The 19,179-nt window shown below is 43.2% G+C and overlaps 1 protein-coding gene across 2 annotated transcripts in view; it reads left to right on the top strand.

The window, feature by feature from the left end:
- Positions 1 to 19,179, top strand: part of PIK3AP1 (phosphoinositide-3-kinase adaptor protein 1) — a 101,442-nt gene that overhangs the window by 42,925 nt on the left and 39,338 nt on the right. For both annotated transcript variants that reach the window (XM_066600621.1, XM_066600620.1), the window contains exons 4-7: positions 2,685 to 2,800; positions 3,172 to 3,316; positions 9,536 to 9,678; positions 13,084 to 13,216. In XM_066600621.1, the coding sequence (XP_066456718.1) occupies positions 2,685 to 2,800; positions 3,172 to 3,316; positions 9,536 to 9,678; positions 13,084 to 13,216 (537 nt within the window). The remainder of the gene's footprint in view (positions 1 to 2,684; positions 2,801 to 3,171; positions 3,317 to 9,535; positions 9,679 to 13,083; positions 13,217 to 19,179) is intronic.

Raw genomic sequence — 19,179 nt, 5'->3', positions numbered from 1 at the left:
CCTGCTGTCCTGCCGCCCAGGTAAGTGATGGGCCGGGGGGGCTGCCGCTGTGCCGGGGGGGGCTGTGCCGGGGGGGGGGGGTGGCGCTGTGCCGGGGGGGGGGCTGCCGCTGTGATGGGGGGGCTGTCGCTGTGCCGGGGGGGCTGTCGCTGTGATGGGGGGGCTGTCGCTGTGCCGGGGGGGGGGCTGCCGCTGTGATGGGGGGGCTGTCGCTGTGATGGGGGGGCTGTCGCTGTGCCGGGGGGGCTGTCGCTGTGATGGGGGGGCTGTCGCTGTGCCGGGGGGGGGGGCTGCGCCGGTTACCTGCTGCCTGGCGGTGGGTGACTGTGTGCCGTGGTCGGCCGCGTTCAATCCAGGGGTCCGGTCGGCGGCTGCGGGCGTCTGGTTGTCAGGGAGACACAGCTGGTAGCGTCTCGGGAGCGCGCACGTCGGGCTACAGCAAGCGATGGGAAAAGAGCCGGCGGCCATCTTGGGAAAATTTTTATAAGTTGCTGAAACGCTGGAACTGTAAGTACAAACCAGCTAGAAAAGTCATTTACAGGGGGGCTTAGTAATGTATGCTTAATTAGGGGGACTGGGCAAAAAAAAAATTCACTGCTTCCTCGAGACAACCCCTTTAAGTTCATTGGCCAATATACGAACTAACACCTCGCTCTTATATTCAGCTTCATCATATGCTATTAGAGTTTGCATTTTGGCTGCTGTATGCTGTGTCTTCTGGCTCTGTGTGTCCTGCTGTTCTGTCCCTGTTAGTGGTGGCATGTGTATGTGTCCTGTTCTGGTGGCGTGATTCCTAGGAGCAGCTAGGGCCCAGATCCGAAGACCGCTGGGCTGCCCTTTATCGGGGGGATGTCACCACTTAGGTAGGGCCATGCCATCCTCCCTGTAGAACAGGGTCAGTTGTTGGAAAATCGTGTGCATATTCTTTGGTCACGATCGTGTGGGCCCCGTGCTTAGTTTGCCCACACGATCGTAACAAGTATGATCATGGCAACACTAATTGCATAATGTCAGACTGTGTAAGGACACCCTCCCAACAGGTAATCCAGTTGTCAATTTATTCATAAATTTCCATGAGGAGTAACGAAGGAATAACTCAAAGCAGTTCTAAGAAAATATATTCTAGATTTGTTACTTAAAGGTAACCTGTCACCAGATTCATGCCACCTGAACCATGGACAGGTATGCCCATTGCCCACACATGTGGTGTTCTGAAACACTGCGGCATTTCAGGATAATCGCATTTAAAAGTTTGACCCATAAATTGGTATCACTGCAGCCACAAAAGTCCAGATTATTAAAATATCACATTATTAGTCCTGCACGGTGAGCACCGTAAAAAATTAATAAATAGCTCTTTGGTCACCCCGTATTCAAGAACAAATTAAGTAACAAGTGATTCAAAGTCATATGAACCCTAAAATGGTATTAATAAAAACTACAGGTTGCCGTGCAAAAAATTGACCCTCAGACTGCCCAGTCGACAAAAAAATGTAAAAGTTATGGAGGTGAAAATATGGCGACAGAAAGGAAATTTTCTCTTTAAGACATTTTATTTTTTTGAAGTGGTACTGCATTGAAAAATATAAATTTGGCATAACCATAATCAAACTGACCCAAAAATGTCATTTTTACTTCACCATGAACATCAGAAAAGTAACCCCCTCCCACCCAAAAGAATTGCACAATAGCATTTTTTTTATTTCTGTTCACTTAGAAATTTGTAAACATTTTTTCAGCACTTCATATGTCATGTTAAATGGTAGCATTGAAAAATACAACTCATCCCTCCACCCCCAAAAAAGCCTCCATGGCGCTACGTAACCTGAAAAATAAAAGAGTTATGATTATCTGAGAGTGGAGAGGAAGAAAGAAAATACTTCAGCATTGCAGAATATGGCCTCCTGCGAAATATTCAGCACCAAAAAATGCAATGCTAAGATACAGATTTCAATGCAGAATTGAAAATGACAGAATTCTGTTAGCCATTCCATTACAACATTCGCAGTGATATTTTTTGTTATCAATTTTTGGAATTCTTTTTATTTTTTGGATCAGGTCTCCCATTTTCTTGACCTGGGTATCTAGTAGCTCCCCCTCCTCTTATCTTGTCCCTATTTTTTTAGTTAGAGAAATTTAGGTTGAGGCAGGTCAGCTTCCATTGTGGGGTCGCACTTTTCGAGGCGGTTACTCCACTTGCTCATCTAGATATTATAGTTTGGGACATTGTAGGCTGCAGTTAGGTTTTTTAATATAATTTGATTACTAATAAAATTTTAATTAAGAATACGGTACGTGTAGGAGTGATAGTCTGTCAGATAATGGAGGCGAAGTGGCCGGAGATGTCTTCTGCCCGCTTGCCTCCATTTCCACAGGAATGGTTCAGAGATTGAGTGGTTACTGGTTACACTGAGCGAGATGTTGCTCAGTAGTCATTCCGTTTCAGTGACCTAAAACAAAACAACTAGCGACTATTGAGCCACTTCTCGCTCCGTGCCCTGTTGGAGGCCGTTTGTACATGACAGTCGCCCATAATCACTTGTTGGAGTGATTATTCTGCAACTATCGGCCTGCGTAAAGTTATGTTTATGTAGTTTACATGTCTTGAGCCCAATAAATGAGGACTATGGTATCATGCTGGGTATTGTAATGCAACCTTATCTGCTTGCATGAATTTCTTGCAGATTCTGGATGCGGCTCCGTCAGTGATACAGACGTTGAAAGTGATAAAGAACAGTTGCCCGTGCGTCTGATTACTGGAAACCTATTGACTATACAGCCGGAGCGAATACATTGTGGGGTTTGTGACCTTTTTATTTCTTTATATTAGCTGATTTTGGAATAAATAAAAGTAGTTTGTTGCAGATTTCATCTAAACAATGTATAATTGCAGTAGTTTGATGGCAGATTTTCATGGTTTCAAATCTCCCCACTAGCCATGAATATTATTCTTCCCCCCCCCTTCCCCGGCAACTAGCAGGAAATAGTCTAATAATACCATTTTGTTATTGATTGGCGATTTGATCATTTCACTGATATCCTTTGAATAATGTATCTATAGTGAGTTTACAGTATGTAATTTGATTACAAAGCAGAACAAATGCTACATTCCCTTATTAGTCACACATTAGTTCCCTTTTCCACTATGATGTTGATAATTGTGCTTTTCAGGTGAAGACACAAATATACCTAATTTTTAAGTGCAAACTGGACAGTCGGGTTAAAAATGAGGTTTGCTTTATCCCTTTGAGTGGTCCTTCTACACGTCTACCTTCAACTTTGCAAAATCAATACATGTTATCAGTGGATGCTCCTGGTAAGTCTTATTTCACTCTTTAATAGATAATGCAATAGCCTGAGAATTGCTAAAGTTTACTTGAGTCTTCAAAAACTTTTCACAAGCAGCCTAGGTCCTCATTAGCTGCTGTTTGCACCCAGTTTGAGCTCTATCAGCTTTCATATTTTTCTGCTGCCCTGCTGTTTGCAATCCACTTACAGGTGGTTGGGGGGTCGTAAGTCAGCCATCCTGCCAGTACTATTCTGGCCTGGTCTTCCTCTCCCACACTTCCCATTCTGCCTTGCATAGTCTGGCTCCAATCAGCTGCAAGGCAACATCTGAATGCCTGCTCCTCTGTTGCATGTAGTAAGTAGCAATGTCCCTGTTACTAGAGAAGCAGAATACCTATGACAGGCAGTGGATTGCAAAGGTATTGCAAGTTCACCTTTTTTATACTTACATCAGTTGATCCCAAGAAAGGTGAAATCTGCTCCCTAATGGGGAATAGGTCATTAAATTCTTGAAAACCCCCTTTAAATGGTAGAGACCCTTTTCATCAAAAAATCTATATTCCTGATTCCTGCTGGCCATCAAATAGATCCCTGGTTGAACATTCTACATGATTTTGACCACATTACCTATTTTTTGACAGATGATTATGAAATTAGGCAATTCTTAATAACATTTTTAATGACTTTTTTTTTTTAATCAAAGCTGAAATTTTATCAAGCATTGTATAAGCCCCTGAGAAAAATTATCTGTTAAGACACTTGTCTGCAGAAGATATTGACAGGAAGAGGAAACTGTGGTAATAGGTAGTTAGTATCTCCCCCCAAAGCTGATACATTTGTGTTTTCACAAGTTTGTAAACATGCGAAATAAAGGGAGTTTTTTCGATTTCGATGTAATTTTATGGAAATACAAATTTTATTTTGATGGGCTTATTCACACTTCCATTTTTTCATCAGTATGCAGCCTATGTTTGCAATGGGTTGCACATGTACAACATCTGGATCTATTGACTTCACTGAGCTTTTTCACACGTGGAATTTTTTTTCCTTACCCGCGGTCCATCTTAAGACCCTTTTACATGGGCCAACAGTCTTTTGGACGAGCGCTGACATCACCACTAAGGTCGTTAGCACTCGTGCAGAGCATTTAAACTGAAAGTCCTGCCGCCAGCTCAGGGGCTTCTCGCTCACTTCTCACTCAGAGCTTCACCTCCTATGGGAAGTGCTGAGTGGGGAGCGTTTCCACAGGATGAGAAGCCAGCGAGTCAACAATGTTTTTTAAGCCGACAATCACAAACGACAAGTGAGCGATTTTTTTTTCCCGCATTCACACTGAACTATTATCATCTAAATTCTTTCATATATGTAAATTAACCTTAACCCTTTCCAATCTACTGTCTGACATCTTAAGACATTATGATTTAAGGCTGTACAGCTCCGATGTTGGAAGACGTTCATCGGGGTTCTCTTACTGTATATTGCCAGCCTCTCTGCTGTCGGAGCCTATCCAACGTGTCACCTCATGCAGTACTGGCTTTAGCCAGCATATAGGGCTGTTGTATAACAGCAGAAAAAGCGTAAGCCCCCTAGGATAACGAGGATACAAATTAGATTGAAAAGGGTTAAGAAAGATATTGCAGCATGTTTGTTTTTTTCAGTCCTACTAAGGCAGAGAATAGGACATGCAAAGTTCACTCTTACCGCTGCTCTTACAGCACACTAACTTGTGTCCATGTGCTGTCCAATGCGAATTGCTCCCGATAATCTTAAGAAGTATAAATAAGCCCTTACTGAGCATTGTGGATAAAGTTTGGGATTATCTTAAATTTAATCTGAATTCCAGTACATAATATATAGCATAATAGATGCTGGTACAGAGATATATAATATTGACTTTGTGCTATACAGTATATGCAGCCTTGTGCCAGGCAATGCCCCTAAACACTCCTTTTAATGCCTGTGACTTAACAATATGTAATTAAGGCCTCATTTAGAATTTGCATTGATTCCTAAACACAGCTACATTTGCTTTTATGTAAGACATAACTTTTAAAGAAAATGGTGTTGCATTCCTGTTAGCTAAGACCCTTTCTAATAGCAAGCAGTAAAAGTTTTTTCTTCATCCAGCATTATTTTATTGAGTTATTGGTTTTGCTGACTTCCTCATCAACATGAAAAACTCCGACTGGTCATGCATGAATGTTTACTAGTTGGGGATAAGCAGCTAACAACTGCTTATCTCCCAGTAGTAGGTTTAAATCCAGTGTCTGTTCCCTCATACACAGGATCTGCTGACATTTATCTACTGTGTACGGGCAGCCAGGGAATACACAATTGTGTTTAGGTTGTTCTTCGTTGCAATTACATATCAGCCTTTGAGAAACACTGGAGGTTAAGAGGCTTTTTACATGGTCTATGATCCAGTAAGAATGTTTATAGGAACATTCTTTTGCCCGATCAGCAGGTCGTGTGAAGCTGTATTCGAACATTCGATGAATGAGAAAACATGGGGATGCTGACACTGATGAAACTATATGGGGATGAGTGTTCATATGTACATCATTTGTGCCCCATATATTCTGAAGCTGCCTATATGGAAGCTTGTCATTGGGTTGAGATTGCCACAAGTAAAAGGGGTGCTAACTTTTCAGACAACTTATGCTCATGTAATAGCCTGTGTGTCTCATCAACCTCATATTATACTTCTATTAAACATTTTGCTGTTTTACCACTGTAAATCAAGCTTGAAATGGCTGCCATTAGGGGTCTCCCTTTCAGCCCCTCTGGAATCCACTGCCTGTTAGATACTGAACTTCTGTAGTAAATGGGAAGGGACTAGGTACTATCTTCACAGGCTGCTCTTTGCACTCACAGACTCTACACACAGAGAGGGGCTTATTTACTTTTCAAAATACAACAGTTTTTTTGCGCAAATTACACTAGAAAACTACATTAAGGTGCTTTTAGGCTGAACGATTATCATTCACAAAATCGTTCAAATGAGCAAAACTGAACGATAATTATTCAGTTTGAACGCAGCTAATGACCAAATGATGAACGATAGTTCACTTTTCATTCATTGTTTATTTTACACAGGCATAAAAATCATCGTCGGCTCGTTTACTTATCATTCGGTTTAAATACCGATTGTTCAGACTTCTCATTCACTTATACGGTAAATGTGAACGAGTGAACGATTTCTCGCTTGACCGACCCAACAATGTATTTGCCTGTTCATACGATATATTGTTTGGTGTAAACAAACCCTTACATTCCATATTTTCTAAACTATTTCGGACAGTTTTTCTGAATTGTCTAATAAAGGAGCGTGTCTTAAAAAAAATTGTGCCATATTCCTGTGAATTGCGCCAGAACCACTAATGATAAATCTGGCGTGGCTTACACGCTGCTAAGCAACATGTAAACTATGCTGTAGTCATCCTGAAAAAGATCGTGTGACCGGGCTGTCTCTAGCTCTGTGGAGCAGCCCAGTCACACATCCATGGTGTGGGTTGCATGCTTCCACGGCTCCCATAGGAGCCTATGGAAAGCACCCTGCACAGCGCGCACCATGGGGCTGACAGGTGAATCGGCACTCGCTGTCCATTCTTTTTTAGAAGTGCAGAAAAAGGTCCGTGTGAGCGCTTCCATAGTAACCTATTGATTGTTATAGAAGTGTGGTTTACACGCTGCTGTAGCAGCATATAAACCACGCTCATCTGACCGAGCCCTAAGACTGTTTAGTCTAAGTTTATACTGTCTAACTTTTAGACAATATTAGTAAATAAGCCCCAGTGTCTGCAGTCTCCACAATCTCTGCCTCTCCTGCTATTACAGCACGTGTGTGTACTGTAAGGAAATTAGCTGGGAATTGCCCGGGCTGTGTACCACAGGTCACTTCTTCAATGCAAGCAGCTGGGACCCAATCTTTCAAAACTAAATATGGCTTTTATTTTCTTTAACTTGAGGTGCAGCTATACAGATATCATCCACATTAGGTAATAATATAAAAATAAAAACCTGCCCAGCCAGCTCTAACTTTACATACAATAGTTCTAACTGCCAACTGGTGGCCTACCCCTTCCCAGTCTCACCACATAAGCAACACAAGTCCAATGGTAAGTCCTGTACTCACACATGTTTTCACAGTACAGCAGTTTTCAGTGTCTGTGTCTCCAGAAGAGAGAGACTGCACAATTCATCTGCCCTTTTAGCACACACACACTGGAGTTGGCCGTTAATTAACCAGCAGGTGAGTCTGCTCCCTAAAGCTTCACAGAATGACAGGAGTCTGTAAGAAACTCCTGTCATCCTGTCACAGTATATTATATTGGATTTACTAACTATTTGGCCAGAATGTCTTTGAATGCCTGAATCATTCCAGGAAAGTAATGGGAGAGGCATTCATATACTGCCTCCCTGCTGATTGAACCAGAGACCAGCATGGGAAGTCAGGGAAAGGAAGTGCAAGACAGTGAACTACTGATAGAATGCTAGGCTTGCTACATGCCCCTTTGCCTGAGAGTGGATTGCAAACAGCAGGACAGCAGATACCTGAGGAAGACCACTTGAAAATCAGAACTTATAAGCATTACACATGGTGCAAATAGTAACAAATAAAATGGTAAGGACCTGTTATATTTTAAATAACTTGGTGAAAACTCAGATACACTTTAAGTGCTCATATCATAGGGTCAGAAATTCAAGGACAGCATACACACAGTTATATTCTGTGTCCCTGTCCACAACGCTGCATAAGTGAATACAGAGCCTTATAACAAAACTGAAAACATCCATTCCCTCCTTGAATTAATTTATCCTATTACATCTCCATGGATTTCCACATTTTATAGGACAGAAGTGCATGGCATAATCTGCAAGATGATCCCGACCACCACTGCTTCCCAACATTGCGGTTTCTGTAAGGCCAGATTCACACAAATGCATGTGTATTTGTGCGCGCATGAGCATAGCGTTTATGAAGAAAGAATATTGCTTTTTTGCTTGCACATTGGTGTATTTTTACTGTACTTTTTGCATGCGGCAAAAAATACACACCAATTGAAATGGCTAATTACTGTAATGAGTTCCAGATATGTTTTTCCTGTGCAATATTGCAGTGTTTCACGCATCTTCTAGTGTATTCTGCGCATATTTGTGCATCCCCATTGACGCCTATGGGGATTTTTGGTGCACAACCAAAATGCCCAGGAAATCTAAGCATGTGAACTAGCTCATTGAAATCAATGGGTTCTATTCTTGTGTATTGCAAATATGCCCGTATGAAGCCAACCTTAAGAGAGGAAGTCCTGCACTGGGTGACATAAGAAGGCGGCATGGGCCCAAAATCTCCTTGATCCTTTATCAACAGAGGCTTTTATGCTGCATGTACCCCTAGGGACCTTCTAATGTTTTTGTCCTCCTCCACTCATATGTGAATAGATAACCACCATAATTGTGGCTGCATTCACATGACCATGTCCTTCATCAGTATTCCATCAGCTTTTTCTATCCATAATATGGAGTTAATGTTGTTCTATGAGACATTTCGTATGGGTGCATAAAATATGTATGTATTATAAAAATTTATAATGCAGTACTTTCATCTGTTTTGTGTATGGAAAACTCCCATTGAAATCTATGGAGAGTGATTAAAATATGGGTGCATCAATATATCATCTGTATTGCATCACTAGATTGATTATCTCCCTAAAGACAGCCAATCGGTATCCCTGATCTATAAAGGTACATTTACACAGGATAGCTATCACTGCTGTGCTTTCAAAAAGGAGTGATAGTTCTTCAGAGAATGTGGGCAAAGAGCACCAAAGATCCTTTCATGGATGAATGACTATTTACATGAGCAGATAGTTACTTGGGTTTTAGGTGAGCTATAAAACCAAGCAACTCCGACAAGTGAGTGATTTCTTGCTCAGTGCCCTACGGGTGGCCTTGTGTACACGGTATGACTATCACCCGAAATCACTCTTTCCAACGATTATTTGGGCGATAATTATCGACCTGTTTAAAGGTACAGTAACACTGATGGAATACCGATGATATACTGATGTAATGTTATTAGTAATGTCCATACCATGAATCTGTATTATGGACATTTATCAATACGCTCATGTGACCCGGGCCTTACAGTATACTAGTAACTTTTATAGAATATTCTGCAGGTTTTTATATTTCTTTGAAATGTTCTATTCATGTTCTTGATCTTTATTATTATTGTTCTTCCTAGATCTCCCATCTGGACCGGTATTTCTGAGAGTTTTTTCTGGAGATCTACTAATATGTGAAGCCAAAATAACTTACTTCACTGATATGGAAGAAATTTGTAATTTGCTTGACAATGCAACTAATCCCATTGAATTTATGTGTCAGGTAAGAAAATTATCAATTAAATGTACAATCAATATGGTGTAAATGATTGTCAGCTTTAGACCACTGTTAGGGCTCATTCACATTGGCGTCAAAATCATGCAGAAGTAAGCTGTACACAAAATTGCGCCTGTCTCCGCTAAAAATCGGGTGAATGGACGATTTTCCGCGATTCAGTCCCAAGCTTAATTAGCATTGAAATCGCCCATTCACTCGATCTGGAGCTACGTGTTGCTGAAAAATGTGCTGCTGCTCTGGGAGGTGAGAAAGAGAGAGAGATATAGGGCAGCCCCACGGGGCTTCCTTTCATTGCCGGGGACTCCCTTCATCTCAGCGGGGAGGGAGTAGTTCCCCAGCAAGAGAGATGTAGGGATTCCCCAGCAGCACGAATAGTGGGGTTCCTCTGTAGGGAAAATAGTGGGATTCCCCAGCAGTGCAGATGGAGGGGTTCCCCTGCTGCAGGGGAATCCCTCCATCTCCCTTACAGTGTAACCCTTCTATTCGGGCTGTGGGGAAATCCCTCCATTTTGCCTGCAGGGGAATCCCTTCATCTCCCCTGCAGAGGAATCCCTCCATCCCTGCTGCAGGGAATCCCTTCATCTCCCTTTGCTGACTGGCTCGCATAATCTTCCAGGAGTCTATGGAGGCTTCTGCTTTTTGCACACCAAAAAGAGGTCAGGTCCTATCTTTTTGCGCAGTAGGGAATTTCAGTTACTGATGTCCTATCTTTTATCGTGCAATTTTTTTTGCACTGCTAGAATTCCTTTGTCTGAATATTTCCATAGGAAACCATTGCTTCTAATAGTCACGTTTTTTTGCGCGTGTAAGTTAGCTGCACAAATTCTCTCATGTGAATGAGCCCTTAGATTGCCGTAAGAGTGTATATGCATAAGACTTTTTTTGCTTTTCTTCCATATTTTTGGCCACAAATTTCATAATTGTGACAAAAAATTGTTGTTTTTAAAAACATAATGTGATTTAAATATTGTGGATGACTAAAATCATAACCAAAAAAAGCACAGGAAAAAGTGTTATGTAAATACACCCTCATATAGACGGATTCAGGATCCTGTGGTAATTTTAGCCTGGTTCAGTAAGACCACGGGAGTTCTGCGCATTTATACATGTATAAACAAAGGAAGATTCTCTGGAAACAATTTAAGGGTCTGTGCCATGTTTGAAAGTTATCCCCAATCTACAGGATAGGGTACAACTTTCAGATCAATGGGGAAGGGTGGGGGGTCTACCCCTGGGAGCACTGTATATTGTGAGAACAGGCCTCCAGCGGATCCTGAACTGAGGGCACATGTACACTGCTGCGCCATCCATTTCAATGTGACCGCTGGAGATAGCTGAGTTCAAGAGCTCAGCTGTTCATGGCGCTCCCACTGATCTCACTTGAGGATGTGTTGAAGTCCCGTTCTCGGGATTGGTTGGGGTCCCAGCAGTCAGACTGATTAAAAAAATTATCCCCTATCCCTTGGATACATGGTAACTTTCAAGCATTACACAATCTCTTTAAGGCTGCCTTCACACGCGCGTTTTATCGCGACTATTTTGTCGCGATAAAACACTGTCCGATAAGCGCGACTACGTGAAGCATTGAATTCCAATGCAATTGTTCAGATGGGTGATTTTTGGGGGCGGAAAATTAACTGTCCGGGAAAAATAACGCATACGGTGCACATTCCGGCCAGCCGCTTTTACACCAGCCGGAAAAGATAGGTCTGGACCTATCTTTTGGCCGGAATATGGAGGCCGGTCCCATAGACTCCTATGGGAACTACCGGAAAAGGGAGGTGGGAGGGAGTTTAGCAAAAAACTTTGCTAAACTCTCTCCCCACACCCGATGGTATTCTGGCCTGCGGCGTGTTCACACTGCACCTGGTCGTCTGCCCGGGCGGAAAAACGGGAGATGCAGCTGCAACTTTGTCATGGCTGCCTCCTGTTCGTGCGATTTTTGGCCATGCTGTGCCCCTGATGAAGGCGGACGAAAACCGCAGCACCCGTGTGAAGGAACGCTAAGGGTTTATTCACACAAGTGTATATATGCCGCGTTTTCACAGGCAGCCAATGTACATGACCATCTGAGGCATTGGTTTCCAATGCATTAGTTCACATGGGTGAATTTACAGTGCGTAAAAACGTTGCACCATAAAAAATGGAACATATGCGACCAAAATCCGCGCCGGTGGGTAAAAAGATAGTTCTGGTTCTATCTTTTGATCGATATACGCTGGAGGGTCCCATAGACTCCTATGAGAGCTGAAAAAAAAGGGGGAGGCAGTTTAGCAGCATCCAACACTGTGAAAAGCTTACAGGTGCCTCTATTTAGGCATTGGAATTGATTTTGAGGATTTATGCTGAACGAGGGCTTTCCGGGGTGGGACATGACTTTTTGCTAAAAACGTCGCACCTGGTCGTTTGAATGGACAAGAAAACGCTAATTAAGCTCGGGACTTGATCGCGGAAAATCGTCCATTCATGCAACTTTACGGCGCAGACATGTGAATGTAAAAACGCATACGCTCGTGTGAAGGAGCCTTAAGGCTGACATTTAGAGTCACTCAAAGCCATGTAAAATCTTATGTTAGGGAATTGCCAACTTACATTCCAATTGGAGCGGGGTATGTAATGCCCCTTTTAGACGAGCCTATTCTAGTTTGAACGAACGAGCGAGTGACGTCACCACTAACTCATTCACACTCGTGCAAAGTGTTTGGAGAATAAGATCATTGTTAAGAATAGTTCACTTCTGGTTCAGTGTTGTACGTTCCTATGTGACACACTGAGCTGCAGTGTTTAAACACAACGAGAAGTGAAAGATCCAACAATGATTTTTAGTCCTGCTGAAACTGAACAAAAAGTGCATGATTCCCGTTCGTCGTTCAGTTGGTTGGCTCATGTTTAAACCAAAGTATTCTCGTTCACTTTCATGCATTTTAACTTTTTTTTAACCAACACTTATTAGTCTGAAAGTAGCATTATACTTCTGTTTGTAACTCCAGGCAGAGATTAATCCGATGAGATCCATTAATATTAATATATTCGCTGCTGCTCCTGTCGTCCCTGTCCCCCTGCATACCTGTGCATATGGAGAGACCTGTCAATCAGTTGCAGAGAGGCCAGAGTGATCCATGGGAGCAGTGAACATATTAATTCATCTCATTGGACTCATTTCAACTCGGTGCTGCAAACCTCTAAATATAAATACTAAACGCCTGCATGATTGGAATATAGTGTCTGTCACTATACCGCTCACAGCCAGGACAATGTTAGGGACCTGACAGATCTTTGTGGCTGCCTTCTTGGTGGTAGAACACAGCCTGTATTTTCTGAATGGGGTAAGCAGATAGATGCCATTGAATTTTTTGCTTTGGATAATATATACAGCATATATTTTCACAGGCTTTTAAAATTATGCCATATGACAAAGATGTACTTGACAAAACATTGACCGAATCACTAAAGAGCAACATTCCCGCCAGCGGCCTGCATCTATTTGGCATTAACCAGATAGAAGAAGAGAATTTTAGTGCAAGTGAGTAAACATTCACCTTATTGTGTATTCAAGTGTTTAATGTTATGCAAGCAATGTCTACTGACACCACCAACAATAAATAGGAGCAGGTGACCCAAACAACTCATCAGGAGATATGGAGACTGGATGTTGTTCTTTTCTTAATTTAACCCCTTCCACCTTCTTGGTCTCTATATACACAAAGATAAGAGTTTTATGCATATAATATTGGAAGCACAGTGTCCTGTATTACTTCTCTTTGCATTATTATATTGTATGCTCTGATTGTGTATTAAAAAAGAAGCAAAATAATAAAATTAGTATCAATAATGTAAAAAACAACAGAGATAAAAAAAAAATACATGAGAGTTAGGCCTCCTTCCCACGGACGGATTTCCGCCGCGTAATTTGCGGGGAAATCCGCTGCGTTGCCCGCGGCTATTAGGTTCTATTGAACCTAATAGCTCAGGGCTCACGGTGCGGAATTCCACCGTGAAATTCCGCACCATGAAATCCCCCGTCCTCACCCGCGGCATGCTCTATTTGCCACGGGTGTACACGCGGACGGCTTCCATTGCAGTCAATGGAAGCCGTCCGTTCACGCTATCTTCCGCTGTAGCACAGCGGAAGATAGCGTGAAATCGACTCTCTGCCTACTGCCGACGCGTCATATGACACGGCCAGCCGCGTCATGTGACGCGGTGGGCGTGTCATGTGACGTGGCCGGCGTGTCACATGACGCTGCGCCGCGTCACGCCAAAACGTCATGCGGGAGCGAGGACGCCGGATCCGCAGGTTAGTTTGGGGTCTCTGGGGGGCGCAGTGACGGGCTCCGCCGCGGAATTCACGCGGCGGAGCCTGTCACGGCCGTGTGCAGCCGGCCTTAAGGCTTATTCTTCAATGACTTTTCTTTGTTGCGAGGTGCACAAATATGAACTCCATTCTTTTGAATAGACTTATTCACATGACTGATGAGCAGCATTTTCTGTCTTTTAGTGTTCCCTTGGAACGCTACGCCCATTGTTTTCAATAGGACCATTAAAGACCTTGCATGGCATTCGCATGCCGTACGTGTGCATACGAGTACATGTTTGCAAGCGCAACATCAGGCCAAGTTTCTCGCCAATGTGAATGTAGTCATAGGCCAGTTTCACATGGCCGAGAATCTTGCACAAGATTTGTGCATTGCGAGACTCACAAATCTTTCGTGAATATGAACCTCATTTTTTTGAACAGAGTCGTATACACAAGTGATGAATATATTGTGCCATGTCCCATCTTTTTGCGGTTCTCAGAATGCATCACTCATTGCTTTCCATAGGAGAGTAATACACATTGCACATCGTGTGATGTGCATGTGAGTGCAATATGAGGTTTCCTATTGAAAACAAGGAGGATAGACAAGTGTTTCCCAAACGTACCTGACAGCCGGGTGGGGGATCGCTACTTCACAGAAGTGATGGGAGCTGTTTGTGACAGAAAAATTCCCTGCACCGACGTGAAAACGCACGTTGGCGAGTGCAAGATTGGGCCGAGTTGCTCAGCCCGAGATTGCGCTCACCCGTGAGTAGGTATCTTTAATCTAATCTTTCATCTTTACAATTCCATAAATTTAGATCAAATAAGATGTCTGCTTAGATTAGTGTTCAGGAGTGGCTGGAAAGTTAGGCCCTTTTACACGTGATGATTATCGTTCTGGTTGTTCAGGCTCCTGCATTCCCGTGAGATTTTGAACAATAATCTTCCCATGTAAAAGCATGCTGAAACTGAATGACTGGACGAGAATCGTCCAGGTGTTCACTTTAAACCCCTTAACACTGCAAGGCGTACATTTACGTCCTGCAGCGTCGGAGTATGTATGAAGAGAGATGGCGGGGCGATCTCTCTTCATACAATGCGGGTGCTGGCTGTTTCTTACAGCTGACACCCAGCGGCAATAGCTCTGATCAGCCACGTGGCTGATTGGAGCTGTTAACCCTTTAAATGCCGCTGTCAATTCTGACAGCGGCATTTACATCCCTTAAACGATGTTCGGGGGTTCCGTACGGCCCCCGCGCGATGAGCTCGCAAGGAGCCGTGCGGGTGTCATGGCGGCCAGGGGCCTTCTGAGAGGCTCCAGGGCTGTCTTGGTAGAATGCCTATCAAGCCATGCTCTTGGGGTGGCTTGATGGAATGCCCGCCAGATAGCAGTATGATGTAGTAATAGTGACCCCCCATAGTGGCCCTAGTAGTAATAGTGACCCCAATATTGACTCCAGTAGTAATAGTGACCCTAGTAATAAGAAACGCCATAGAGGCCCCAGTAGTAATACTGACCCCAGTAATAAGAAACCCTATAGTGGCCCCAGTAGTAATAGTGACCCCATAGTGACCTCACTATTCAGTATAGTTTCAGATACCGTTTTATTTTCTCCACCCCCTCCCCCTCCCTCCAAAACAGAACCCAAGATTCCCAACCTGAAAAATCACAGTAACTAGACATGTCATTACAGTAAGCACTCAGGCTAATTCCACACAGTCAATTATGATTTTGCTGCGAGAAAATCACAAAAGCAAAATTGCTTCTTTGTTCCTGCGATTTTTGAACGCCAGCGTTTCTTTTTTTTTTTTAATTTAGACTAATATTGCGCAATTTTTTATCACAAAAGTCAATAGAACTTTCTAATGTTAAAAACACATTGCATCACAAGTTTGTGCATTGCGATGCGATAAAAAAGAGGCTGCATAGGGAAACTTGGGAAATTAATAAAATGGAACATCACTAAAAGCTAGAGCATGCTGAGATTTTTTGTTCTCGCAACATCGCAAGAGTGAAAACATCGCTAATGGGAAGGAAACCAATGAAAATCATTGGTTTCATAAACCTGCTTTTATTCTCACTCTCGCATTGAGCAAGTCGCACAATTTTATTGCCTGTGTGAAAACACCCTCAGTATCCTCGCATAGTGAGGAGTGGGAAAGGAGAGACTTTCAAATTTCCCCAATGCAGAGGAGTAAGTCAGATATACCTGATGCAGTATTAGGGCTCATTCACACGGGCGTATTGTCACCATGTATTACGCGCACGTTTTCCCATGCGTAACGCACAGTGAATGAAGGCAATGAAAGTCTATGGACTTTTATTCTTTCATTCACACCTGCATTGGAGCTGTGAGGGGACACTGCATATGAAACACAGGAGAAATAAATCACAGCATGCTCTATTTCCCTGCATTTCATACGGAGCCCTTATAGGGTTTCTTATTGAAATGCTGCCCCCTCGCAATGGCAGCGTTTAGTATGGAGTCCCACTCTATGCAAGGTGGGAGATTTGGGGAAAAAAAGTCATACTGCACATGTCCATGACGTCATAATCCGGGGCATGTGCAGTGCCTATCACAGCCCATACGCGATCTCTGCTGGCTCTTCTGCTGGCACAGCGTAGGGGCCGTGATGAGTAACCAGGACTCCAGGTAACCAGGACTCAAGGGACCTTGAGTTCTGTTGTCACGTGTGACGCCACCACTCCATCCTCCACAGTGAATTCTAGACAATGTAATAAAGCGTCCACACATGCAGAGTTGAATTTCAAAGGCAGAACCGGGAATGGTCGGTAAAGCCATTTACTTGTAGCATAACTCAGAAACAGTCTAAAACAGTTTTTACATCAATTGGCAAGATAGTAGTGCAGGAGGACACATAGTGTGACAGTGAGGAAACACGGGAGGACAGAGGGACTTTCACAAGTCAAGTTATCTGTGGATCTCTGATCCTTCTACTAACACTCACCAACTCTCTACTGATACACTCTCATCGAGAAGGAGCATATACACAGCACTGCACGGTGAGGACTCACAATCTGTGCGGTTTCTCTCTCGCACTCCTTAATTGGGCTTCACTCCGTCTTGGAAAGAAGGAACCCAAGACACTCATATGCCATCCTCTCAACTTCTTCTATCTTCCCTGCATACAGACTAAAGGTGTCCGTGTGCAGACAGGCTTCACACTCCACAGCAGGACCAACAAGAAGGCACAGAGAAGACAAACAGATAAAAGCCAAAAGACTAAGGTCTCCTGCACACGGACGGAAATTCCGCTGCGGGATTTCCCGCAGAATTTCCGCCCGTGGAAGCTGCCATAGGATTGCATTAGAAAACGCAGTCCTAGGCGGACGGCCGCGATTTGTCCACGTGAAATTCTGCGCGGAAAACAAATCACGGCATGCTCTATTTCTGTGCGAGACTCGCAGAGCCCCGCACAGGAATGTCACTCCGCGGCCGCCTGCTCCACTCCGCACATGCGCCAGCTGGCCGGCAGCCGGCACATCAAGGAGCTGGAGCCGCGGGAGAGGCGAGTCCTTGCAGGGGTTCTCGCAGCGGGATCCGACCCGGCCGTCTGCAGGCGGCCTAAAAGACTCACTCATGCACCTTGCAACCACATATATAAAACAAGATCACATGACATACAAAAGATACATTTCCAGACATAACCCAGACAGTAACCCATTCAGTGCTGCAGCTATGCAAAATGTGATTGTTCCCAGCAAGAGAAACCAAGTAATCTTGTTGATATGATACTTTTTAATGGCTAACAAAGGTATCATATCTACCAGATTACTTCGCTTCTCTTGCTGGGAACAATCACATTTTGCTCTACTGGCTAACACGGTACCAAACCTTTTTTTTCATTGCAGCTATTCAGTACACGTCATATTCACTCACATAAAAGATATCTGACAACACATAAGCACAAGACAGACATAGACCATTCTACATGTGCACTTCGATGACTTCACAAATAAGTAATTTTGTACCTCTTTCTGCATTCCGGCACATTGATTTACAATGCCTATATGACATTTAATAACACTAGTGTCTGCATGGAGTACATGACAGATGGAGGTGTTCCATATGCATGATGATCTTTATCCACGGTTTAAAAAAAGAAAAAAAATAATATTTTATTCATGTATGTCAGATAGGCAAATGAATGACAAGTGTCAGTGATAACTCTAACCCACACAAAGGAGTTTACAAGTTAGGGTCACAGTAATGCTACATAAAATGTTTTTTGTTTTTTTTTAAATGCCAAATAGAGTAAAATACAGTGTAAGCTGCTTTATGACCCTTTTCGACATGCGCCAGGGTGTCATTGTATGGAACAGGCTCAGGAGCCGAGCCCGCTGCATATGCAGTGGGTATCAGCTGTCTTTCAGTCGTCACCCGCCTGCAACAGTTACAATCGGAGATAACTCCAATCTCAGCTTTTAAATTGGTTTCCCAGGGAGAATACTATTCATGATGTATGTTTAGGATAGGTCATCAATAGTTGATCGGCTGGGGTCCGTTGCTCAGGACACAGACTGATCAGCTGAGCGGGTGCATGCTGTCAACGCCGCGAATACACAGAGGTCGGAGTGGAAGAAGCAGAGGTCTTTGCGTTGACCTCTGTGCAGTGGCCAGGGCTTGTAACTGCAGGCACAGGTCACATTGATTTCAAGGAAAGCCCACTCAGCTGATCGGTCGGGACCCCGAGCAACGGATCCCAGCTGATTAACTATTGATGGCCTATCATGATAGTATTCTCACTCGCATTTAAATGTTCCAATTGGGACTGTGATGTCTTGAATGGTCCTCCACAATGTAATCTGGCTGTCATGGAAGCTGGATACTTTCTGAAGGCTCTCAGGGCTGCCATGATTGTTTGCCTACTATGACATGCCTGTGACATGTCCTAATAGAATGTCTGTCAGCATACAGTGTAATGCAGTACTATGGTATTGTATTATACTGTATAAGCGATCAAACAATCACAATTTCACACTAGAGACAAAAAAAGTAAATATAAGTGTAAATGTTTTTTCAATAATTATAAGAAATATTAAAAAACTTTTCCCAGTTGTTGCTTCAAAAAAAAAATGGTACTGCTGCATCCATAGAAGCTTTATTTAATAAAATATCACAATTTTAATCCTGCATGATGAGCACTGTGACAAAAAAGATACA

Source organism: Eleutherodactylus coqui, chromosome 4, assembly GCF_035609145.1.
Source record: "Eleutherodactylus coqui strain aEleCoq1 chromosome 4, aEleCoq1.hap1, whole genome shotgun sequence".
In the NCBI taxonomy this organism is placed as follows: Eukaryota; Metazoa; Chordata; class Amphibia; order Anura; family Eleutherodactylidae; genus Eleutherodactylus; species Eleutherodactylus coqui.
Note: the sequence above shows the minus strand (reverse complement) of the source record. Positions and strands in the feature narration are given on the sequence as shown.